We start from the raw sequence: 11,497 nt of genomic DNA, 5'->3' as shown, positions 1-11,497 counted from the left end.
AAATTTTACCGCGATTTCGCTGGAAGCGGGTGCAATTTTTCAGATTAGCACCCGCTCCCGGCGAAATCCTGCGGTTGTCCTTATGACAAATTTTTAAATATAACAAATCCTTTTTGGGGTGAAAGAATTTTTTAGCATTAAATTTGTATTTTTTTTTAAACTGAAACCTTAAGAAAGTTTAAATTCAGACCTAGAACGGCCTGCGGAACTTCGAAAGAGTTTTTGAAAATAAGAGAAAAATTGTGGCAGTAATTTTTTACGTAAAGGAACAGATTTAGGGGGATGGCGTTTAGAAACTTCAAAACCAAATCGGATTTAATTTGTTTTATTGTTTCTTTTATTCTAAATAAGTGGAAATATAAAAAATGCTCTCAAAGTTAAGCAAAAAAATATTAATAATTTTTCATAGTTTAAACGTCCTAATAATCGTGACACCAATTTGGTTGCTTTATATTCTCTATAATCAACCTTTTCTAAATTTCTTTGGTGCATTCTGAAGGAAAATTCTCAAGAATATGGACAACAAATCTAGAAAATTATGGAAACTCTTAGCTACATTTTTTAAGAAGATTCAATTGAACAAGTTCCACACAATTTCCGCGAGGCTTTAGATATTCATGAAAAGTTCTCGTAACTTTAAAAGGTTCTCAGCCATGGTAGAAAATAAAATTTTGAACTCTGAAAACTTCGAGAATGGTTTAAACAAAGTTAGAAATTTTCTGCTCAAAGGCTTGATGATATTTATCAAAAAGCGAAAATTGCATAAGTACTAAAATTGAGCCAAAAACATGTTTTCGAACTCAGAATTTATTTGATTAAAAACTCATTTCTCCATCTTTGACGTTTCGGTACAATACGTACCTTTTTCAAAAGGTTTTAACCTAAATAATTATATGTTTACAATTAGTAATATTAAAGAAAACAATCATGATAAATAATATCCTAGATTAATTTAAATTTTTTACCTATATCTACGCAATTAATTATCATAATTGTTCTCTTTATTATTACTAATTGTAAAATGTAATTATTTAGGTTAAAAACTTCTTAAAAAGGTACGCATTCTACCGAAGCGTCAAGGATTGAGAAAGGAGTTTTAAATCAAAGAAATTCTGAGTTACAAAAAATGCTGTTTGGCTGAATTTTATTTTAATGTATGTAGACCGTAAGACATAAAGAAAAATCTATGATTACAAATTCATAAATATTGTCGATCTAAGAAAGGATATTTTAAAAAGCAAACGCAAATGTTTTTAGCAGGCTCTTGCGATTTGATAATAACGCCATTTCTTTTATATACTTTTCAGCTTCATTTTATAATTTGTACTCACAAAAATAATAGGTTTATTGCAAAACCAATTCAAAGGCAGTTTTATTACTAAGCGGAAGCAGCTAATGCAACTTTTTTTATTCTCTGTGGAACCCCTAATATTATGTAATTGAATTTATATAATAAAAGAATAAAATTGAGGGAGTGAAAGTGCTGGGAAATTAATCGATTTATAAGCCGAGGGAAAAAATTTGTTTTTTGCGCACCAAATCGATTTCTCTGCACCTAATCGTTGCATCTTTCCCACTATGGTTTGGCACGTGAAAGAGATAAAAAAAATGGTTCAATTGGTTATTAATATCTTCGGCTCGGTTGTTTAAACTTGAAAATTTAAAAATTGTAATGTTATTGAAATTGTGCCTATGGACTAAAAATTATTACGAATTTTCTGTAGGCACAGTTTTTAGTACTAAAAAAATAAAAGATTACAAAAATGTGTTTCTTTAATTTAGTTAATTGTACATTTTCTAAAAGATGTTTAACTTCAATTTTCTTAAGCTTGAATCGTTATTAAACCGTTATTTTGGTATTATTAAAAAAATGTACTTTTTAAAGTATTTCAAAATCGTGAATCATTTTTCAAACTTTAAGAATAATGAAACTTCGTTTCCATGCTAAAAAATAATTATATGATTCTCCGATTGAAAAGTGAATATATTTCTAGTTCGACATGTACAACTTTATGAGCAATTTCTACTCGTAAAATTAATGAGAAACCTTTTTTAATATTTTGGCCCATAGCGAAATCGTTTTGAATGTTCAAACTGTTGAATTTGCACATTTAAAAGTTGAGTTTGAAAACATTCACCAATTTCAAAATTATGTTTGTTTTCGTATGCCAAACAAAATCAGCCATATTATTAATATAAGCCAGATAATTTTCAGAACAACATTGTGCGTCCACATTGGAACCATATGTACTAACAGCCAATCGTGCTAGGTTTACATCATCACTTCAAAATAATAATTACTCTGGAAACCCATTTTTATTGTTGGCCCTATCTTTATTAATTCAGTAGAAGATCATTTGGACCTTTCGTAAAAAGCGCTGATGACTAATAAATATAATAACCCATGTTATCAATTAAAGGACACTTGTCGGATCTCGTGTTTCAGGGCCAGTGTCTAATTAACGTAGGCGGTGACGTAGTTTCCTTCTCATATTTCGGCGATGAGAGGCAGACTGGAAATACGATTTGCTGACCCCAGCTACCTCATTCAGCACCACCATAGCCCATAAACATAAATCCACTGAATCGTGGCGTTTTTTACTTCGCAAGGCCGATCTCTATGGTGGAATGAATTCTTCGATTCAGCGAGTTCTGATTACAAGTACTTTTACAATCAAAAAGGCTTTTGTAAAAAAACGAATTAACCATTTATTTGATAAATGGAAAGTTTTTATTTTTGAGATTTTTAATATTTTGTTGTCTTCTTTTTCTTGTACAGTTTTTAAAACAGAGGTCATCAAGTACCCTTCCCAAATTGTGATTCTCTTATCAGGGTGACTACATGACCAGGACATTTCTTTTGAATGTAGTAATATGGAAAATGAAGATGGTTTCGTATATTGTATTACTCTATTTAACTTGGAACAGTGAATTTAAAACAAAATTATAATTCTGAATTGGGACAGGTGATTTCAGTAGAGAAATATAATTTTTGCAATTGAGATAACTAATTCCCGTAGAGAATTATAATTTTCATTTAAGGTTCAGTTTAGAAAAATAAATTGTTAAGAATTATAATTTTGACGCTAGGATAGGGATTTTGCGTAAACAATTATTATTTGACTTGTAAGAAAACATTTTTTTACATGGAATTGAAACTTTATAAAAGAATTTTTTGTATTAATTTGAAAGAAGCCTCCTTTTCCGCGTTTCATGGAATGGGACGCTGAATTTCATAAAAAATTTCAATCTTGTTTTTGAACAGGAAATTTTGGACATGAAACGGAAAATTTAAAAAAATAATTTTAATTTTGATTTATGAAAACGAAATTTACAACTACCATCTCTGTTCCATGCCAGGATTCGTCAGATTTGATAAATTCTTTGTTCCAAATCAGACTTTTTAAAATTTAGAAATTTTTTTTTTAAGTAAATGTTTGCCCGAATTTAAGTCTTCCTCTTCTAAAGTTTATAAAAGGGGATTTACTGTATTTCTGAATTACAATCGAAAATGTTGTAAAAAGATATAGAGCTGATTTGGAATAGGGAATTTTTGTAATTAAATGTAATTGTTACTTGGAATATAATTTTAATTGTGATTTACAAAAAGGGAATTTAAACAAAATCCCTGTTTAAATTCAGAACTAGAATTCTTTTGCAAAATTCTCTGTTCAAATCAGAATTGTAATACTTCTGATCAAGATCGAAACCAGGGTCGACGATGAATGAGGTTTGACCCTCCCCCTGCATTTTTTTTGTTACATGTCCCCTCCCTCGAAAATTTTTGTTCGCTACATCCTTGCTTGCGACTAAAAATAATTTGGTGTTTCAACTAAGAATTATAATTTTTTCTGAAATTCCCTGTTCCAAATTAGAAACCTTGGAAATATTTATAATGTGTCGAATTCGTTTGAAATCATTTAAATCTTTTGAAATTTTTTTAATGGACCGAAAAAAGTTAACAATTGATCAAGAGAAATCCGGGAAATGATCGTGCATTAAAAATGATCTGTCGGGTAGATACCCTCGTTATTTAATTAGAGGTATATTTTTATTGAGTAGCTTAAGATTTGGGTCACAGAAATTGTACTTATTTGTAGATATATAGTCCAAGTAATTTTTATGGACGAACATAAAGTAACTATAATAATAAAAAAACCAGTGTTTTTCATATACTCTGACTGACATTGAGCCGCTGGGTGCAAGAATCAGCCCGGCGCTCGAACACACGTAAAACTATTATCCGCACATCTCAAAAGTATAAATTTAAAAAAATGTAGAATTGCAGTGAATAAGGAAATGAAACTTTTTCTTATGACAATTTTTTTGGTCAAACGTTTATTTTTAATAATAAAAGCGAAATATCGAATAAAAGTTTCTCTCTGATTTAATTAAGTTTTAAAATTGAAATCGTTCCAACTCAGCTAAATATTATTGAAATGAGTTCATAAATATAGGAGTAATTCAAAATACTATAGCAATGCCGAAGAAAAGTAAGAAAGAAAGTAAAAAGTAAGAAAGTAAAAAATATCTAAGTAACTTTGAGTTTCAAACAACTTCCAGTGAATGATTTCTTAAAAAAAATGTTATGAAGTTTTTTGGAAAATCTCATATCGATTCGTTAGAAATTGACGGAGATATTTCTATTTGGAAAAAGTACTCGATGTCTGCCCGCGCCTTTAAGGTTTTAATGCGTGGCATTAATGACGGAGGTCAGGCAGCCTTCTCGCGCAGGCAAATGTCGAGTTTTAAAAAAAATATGAATCTCAGTCAATTTCTAATGAATCGATGAGATTTTCTAAAAAAACTTAATTAAACATTTTTGAACAAATCACTCACTGGAAGTTGTTTGAAACTCGAAGTTACTTACTTTTCACCGATGAAACCAAGAAAACACAATTATCGACTTACCTCATTTTGCAATTAAATATTATTAAGCAAAGAGGGATTTTTAACTTTTCCATGAATTCTTAGGCATTGCTATAGTATTTTGAATAAGTTCTATCAATATGAACTTATTTCAATAATATTTTGCCGAGCTAGAACGATGTAAGTTTTAAAACCTAATTAAATCAGAGAGAAACTTTTATTCGATATTTCGCATTTATTATTAAAAATAAAAGCTTGACAAAAAAATTCTAATAGAAAAAAGTTTTATTTCCTTATTCGCTACATTTAAAAAAAAATTGATTTCTTGATTTTGAAAAATTTCTATTTTTGAGACGCGCGGACAATACTTTTACACGTGTTCGAGCACCGGGCTGGTTTTTACATCTGACGGCTCAATTGTAAGTCCGATTTTATGTTTTTAGCATTCAATTTTTCGTAAATTTCGTTATGAAAAATTGAAAATACTTTTTGAGCATGCTAATTTGAAAAAAGGCTGAACTTGTGGACAAATTGTCTATAGTTTTCGGATCTAATTACTGAACCGTAATTAATGCCACTGTTGGAAGTCTCAAGTGTTCAAAAAGTTTCATTCATTATTAGCAGTAACGAAATTATTATACTAATCCTTCTTCGTAAACAGAAATAAGCTTGCCTCTCATATACATGAATATTTTCAGTAGTTTAGAGAATAATACTTATATTTATTGAAATTGCAGTTAAGATATCAAATATACAAAATTGTTCAATTATTAATACAATTTAGTAATGAAGTTATACTTTGTAGAGAGATTTAAGTATCACGATCAATATTTGCATCTCTTTTTATTTCTTACTTTGGAAAGCATCCAAAATTTCACCTTAACTCAAACTTCGTGTCCAAATGATTAAATCTTATTTAGTGTAAAAATAATTTTTTTTGAATTTGGTAAAGTAAATTTTAAAAAAATTTATCTTTCTGAAACCTTTCAGGGTTTGAATTGTAATTGTCGAAAGCAAAACTAAAAAACAAATAAGAAATCATCTTGTGTCTTCAGTTTAGGTATCTCGTACGAAAAAAGACCTTTTTACTATTTGAACTACGTAAAGAGCGTTTGTTTGTTGCTAAAAAATTCTTTATTGGTCCTGATGCAAATTCCAAGTTTTCTAGTACGCGTCCTGAAAATATATTTTTTAAAGTTGCAAAAATTCCATTGCATTTTAAAGCAAAATGTCCAACAACAAAATTAAACTAGACGAAATTCTAAAAAAATTAAAAGAGAAAAAGAACCTTCTATCTTTGATTAGTGCCAAATTATGGTATTTCAAAGTAACCGAATATTTGTTAAAGTGTCTGAAAAAATAAAATTCTGAAGTTTGCAAAATTTTGCTTTGGAACCTAATTTTGCAAAAAATTGTTCTTAATATTAATTAAAGTCAATTTAATTTCCAGTGATTCTAAAAAGAAACGATTTAACCCTGATAGATACACACTCAATTTTTTACCCATTTGTCAAAGCAAACTACTCAGGTTCAGTTTTTTCAATATAGCTCGTTTCCGCCTGCAGCGAATATGAAGCTAGAAGAAAAGTTCTGTAGTAGGAATTTCTGCGAAAATAAAAAGCAATTCGTCTTCTTCCTATAGACCACGAGTTATGACCATGCAACTTTCATCCATCCCTTTCGTAAGAATCTGTCTGTAATGACAAATGTACATTTTATGTATTTTATTTGTGAAACTTACCTCTAGATATAGAATATTCATTATTAATATTATTTTTCAAAGTATAAAGGAAGACCTCAGAATTTGATTTTTCAACTACTTATTAAACAAAAATCCGGTTATTTTGAAGGATCATAACCCGGCACCTATGTAAAGACAGAGGTTTTTATTTGTTTTAGTTTCCTAAGAATTTTTCCGTTAGACATTTTGCTCTAAACTGCAATGAAATGGGTCAATTTACGGAAACACGATTTCTGAAACTTTTTACACAAAGTTTTCTGCGGTACGTAGTAGTAATTTCTATAGCAAATTGGAAATTTACATCAGGATAACTCAGTGAAACATTTGAGAAAAAAATGCATTCTACCTAGTTAAGAACGGTAAAAAATTATGAGGTACATTTTCACTAGTAGCAGGATTAATATGTCGTTATTGGCTCAAAGACTTTACTATTCAATATTATTCTCCCATAATATCATATAATCAATTAAATGCTGTTTAGTGACATAGAGGTTACCGGCTGCTTCTTTAACATTATTTATAACCTGTTTAAAGAGTCTCAACAAAACTTCTTTCTAGTCATCTTGTAGACACTGCTTCAGCGTAGGAGTGTTTTTTTTTCCTATATCAACTTTCCTCCTTTCTTGAACCACAAGGCGTTTCACCTTTAACCTGCTCCGTATCTTGTGGGCGATCTACGACTCTTCCTCATACCTGTTATAGAATGAAATCGCACGTACAATCTGACCCTTGTGCACCCCCCGCGTTGACAGCAGACATCCCCCTATCAACAGTGCACTTTTACCACTCTAGTCTTTTCTTTACTTGAGAAAACCTATATCTATGTAGTGATTCATACCATAAATTAGTAATCTTGTTTTGAAGAGACCACGTTATTTATGAACGATGAATAATATCCTTGAACTCCTTAGTCCGAAATATACAAAGAAACTCACAGTCGTGTGAAGCACTTGTAAGAGGCAGACAAGTGCTTGTGATAGTGTAAGGCGTAGCATATTACGTACAGTCATTTTTTTCGCACAAAAAATGTTAACATTGTATAACATGACAGGTTTGTCAGATCCTACATAAAAGAATATCATTGAAGCAAGGGATCAATTTTTGAAACACACCAGCTCGTCTGTTAGGAGCTTTTAGTCTTAGCCTAAAAAATGAAGAACGTTGATCGGACTGGAAAGTATAAATTACTTCATGGATATAGGTTTCCCCGAGTAAGGAAAAGCCTAGAAGCAGGTGTGTGGACGAGCCGTTTTGCAGAGCTCCCTGCAACTGTTGAGTCCTATACTGCTCCTTTCACTTGTAATTATTAACCTGCAGCTTCTTGTTGAAGTTCTAAATTTCTTAACTGCACATTCATGCATCTTTCCAATATGAGCGATACGCAATTTAAGCTTTCATGAATTTGACTTGTTTCCATTGGACGTGTCAGAATTAAAGTTTCCAAGATCTTAAGTACTTTATAGAGTACACAAAATTGAACAGGACACTTTTCGCGACGTATAACCATGGTTTTTTTCAAACTATGCGGGATTCTTATTAATACTATTAGATAGAAATAAACTACTAGATTATTCCTTCTCATTTTTCCAATTTGAATGATCTGGGCCACTGATTTCGAAAATTAAGAAAATATTTTGATAGAATGGAAATATATACTTGCAGTAGTCACTGTTTCATCTACCATGAAGTAAATGAATATCGCTGATTTCAGTATAATGCATTTGGAAGTCAGGTCTGTCAATTTCCTCGCTTCTTTGATATTTTAATTTAATTACCGAAATAATTCTGCAAATTATGGTTACTATGTCTTCGGTTCCTCCTCGTCTGCTGACCTTTATTCAAATTTATAAACCTGACGTTTTGCCCATTATCGTCAGGCTTCGTCATACTTTTTGATTTAGCACAAACATGTAACATCTAAAGAATGAAATTTTCCATACCTAAAATATTAGTATTTAATATTAACAGTGGCATTCATTTTAACGGATGAAACTCTTTTACTGTCTCTATACATTAAACCTCATCTCCCATTGCACTGCAATGTTAATATTTTATTTCGATGCTCCGGTGCACTTCTGGAAGCAATCGTTTACCACCACCTTTCCCCAAATCTTGGGTTCAAGTTTCTTTCTTGAGGTTTGACCTCTAGTGTATTTAGCAAAAAGTTTTCTGTGCATAAAATCCACACAAAAATAAGATTGCATTTAAATTTGGCAACGTTTTGGACTCAGTGCGGGTATCAAGCCTGAACATTAGTTGAGATGACCATTAAAAGTTATACGGAGTTCCGTTTATATGTAAATTATAGGGAGTAAAATATTTGGGATTGACCGACTCGTCAATAATATGGATTATCATGTACTTGCTCAGGAAAATAATTATATTTGAAGCTTGGAATAGTATCTTAATGTTAGCGTATTTTAAAATCAAAACAACAAGGTTGATATGCGGGGACCTTGAATTGAGTTCAGACGTTCCTACAATTAAATTTAATTTCCTGAAATTCTAAGTCTTATTTTATCTACCGCCTTGTCAAACAATGATTTTCATTTATTGTAAATTGAATTCGTTCAACGCTTTTGGACATGCTGGCCGTTGCGGGCTGAATGTCAGAACGAGGATCACTTTTCACTGAAGTTCGACTGCTTTTGAATCTTTTAAGCAACTTCCTAATTTGTATATCACTCATTGATTCATTGCTATGCACTTTACGAATCATACCGATTGTTTCAGAAAAAGAATGATAAAGTTTTGAGTACACTCATGGGGAGAAACGACGCTCAGGATTTTCGAGCATGCTTACATAGCTCATAAAGATTTACTCATAAAGGCTGCTCATTAATTGTGAAAACTTTTTTTTTAATACATCGACTTTATGATATAGAAAAAGTGTTGAAATATATATTCACTTTGGATGTTTCAAAGATCTTCCTAAATTCTTTTGTTCATTATCAACTAACTAAATGTTTAGATATTATAAGAAGTAACTTTGGTTCTACTTTATAGAATTGAAAAACATTGCACTGCCAACCATATTTAAGAAGTAAAATTTTACCTTTGATTTATAAGGATTGTGTTACTATTTATTTATTGAAAACAGAGTTTGAGCAGCTTCTCTCTGGTTTGAGATAAAGAAGATTTTTCATGTCAGTATTATTTAACCCTTAAAGGACACACTTCCATATATTTTTGGCTACAAAAATCATAAGTGATGTTGAGACAATTCAAAATAGGGAAAAAATATTTCCAAAGCCTCAGAGATAATTCAACTGTTCGAAAATAATACTTGATAAAAAAAATGTAGACAATCAGAAAAAATCAGAAAACCCGTGGGCTCAAAACATCACCAAGTGTCATTTAAGGGTTAAATTAGATAGCTAAGAGTAGAAAACACACTAGGTAAGAAAAATAAAATCCATTTATTCGAAATTTTCAAAATTGAAGTCTAATTCACACACAAAAAATTAAACTACAAGTTACAAATGCATGTTGTCTTTAACTCCAAGCTCTCTTTTAAATTAATTTTTGTGAAAATTTTTTCTCACATCGGTTAAATGTAGATATTTACAAATAAACTTTGTTTATATACGAATGTTATATAGATTAAAATGGAATGCTTTATTATTCCGCTATAATTGATCTCCGCATATGTATCGAAGTAAGCAAGTCTCTAATGCTACTTCTTTTTGAATACTTAAAATGCAATTTAGTCGTATGAATAACATGCTCACTAAAGGTGACAAATTTTTTGTATTTATAACGAACTTTTTCCTGCGATACTAACCATATACTAGCGATTTAAACATATTTATAAAACGATTGCTACGCTTCTGTTTTGTATTTACAGTACATATACCCTAATATAGTCGGAAATTCGTTGATGTTGAATTAATAAATAGCTTTAAATTTTAGATTTACTAATATTGGAACCTTGATTAACTTAAAAAATTTAAAACATTCGAATAATTAAAGATTTCAGCACAAATTTTGTAGTTTCTACATGAAATGCTTGGGGTTTTAATCAAAATACGATTAAATGTAATTGATTCAGAGTAAAACAGTAATTTATCAATGAATTACATTGCAATTATATATTTAAATTTATATTTTCAACTTTATTTGCATCTTCTAAAGGCTTTATCTGCGTTCACCGAAATTCGTTTCGCGCAACATTGCAAAATTGTAAAGGTCGGCCAAGTTTAACGAAATTCGGTGAACCTAACACATATATTATGTTATGTAATCAACAGTTCTTTAATTTTCACACGTGTAGTCGTATGTATAAAGTTAATTTAAATTCGAATTAGAAAGTTTAATTTTTAAGGAAAATACTCTGTGTCCAACTTTAAAATGTACATTGAGGAAAGTGGCGATTATTATGAGAAGAAAGGTATTTGTAAATAAATCTTCATAACAATGAATGAGAAATTCGGTTTTCGTATTCGACTTAATAAATTTAATTAGTAAGTAAATGAGGCCAGATAGGCTCTACATTATTCAACACTTTTCTCAATCACACAACCTTTGTACGATGGTATAACTGTTTTTTTTAGACCGACGAAATGCAAAAAGGTATTAAATTGGAATGTTTTCATATTTTAATGACTTAAGCGCCACATTTAAAGAAACGAATGATGTCTAATAATAAAATATCAATTTAATCTAGATTTTATCTAACAGATTGTGTTGCATTCAATGGATTTGGAGTCGTTCGATTTGAAAACATTCCATTAATCCAAGATTGATTTATTCAGCAAAAATTATGCTCAAATTCCTTCTCTTTGAAAGTGCAAAAATTATGGAATTCTAGTTACACCGTCACCTAGAAATTATATGAAAGACAAATATCGCTTATTACGGAATGCTACTAAAGCAAAAACGTTCAAG

General features: G+C 30.4%; 1 protein-coding gene and 1 long non-coding RNA gene across 2 annotated transcripts in view; one reads left to right on the top strand and one right to left on the bottom strand.

The window, feature by feature from the left end:
* The window catches only part of LOC117170664, a 245,866-nt gene extending 241,526 nt beyond the window's left edge, over positions 1-4,340 (top strand). The window contains exon 15 of the mRNA XM_033357592.1: positions 2,447-4,340. Within this exon, the coding sequence (XP_033213483.1) occupies positions 2,447-2,533 (87 nt within the window). The 3' untranslated portion in view covers positions 2,534-4,340. The remainder of the gene's footprint in view (positions 1-2,446) is intronic.
* A 2,871-nt stretch (positions 4,341-7,211) lies between these two features.
* On the bottom strand, positions 7,212-7,530 carry LOC117170668. The gene is made up of 2 exons (XR_004466836.1): positions 7,449-7,530; positions 7,212-7,303 (listed from the first exon to the last, which is right to left on the bottom strand). It is a non-coding gene; the product is annotated as an uncharacterized LOC117170668 (long non-coding RNA).
* Between the last annotated feature and the right edge of the window lie 3,967 nt (positions 7,531-11,497).

This window comes from Belonocnema kinseyi, chromosome 4 (genome assembly GCF_010883055.1).
Source record: "Belonocnema kinseyi isolate 2016_QV_RU_SX_M_011 chromosome 4, B_treatae_v1, whole genome shotgun sequence".
Classification (NCBI taxonomy): Eukaryota; Metazoa; Arthropoda; class Insecta; order Hymenoptera; family Cynipidae; genus Belonocnema; species Belonocnema kinseyi.
Note: the sequence above shows the minus strand (reverse complement) of the source record. Positions and strands in the feature narration are given on the sequence as shown.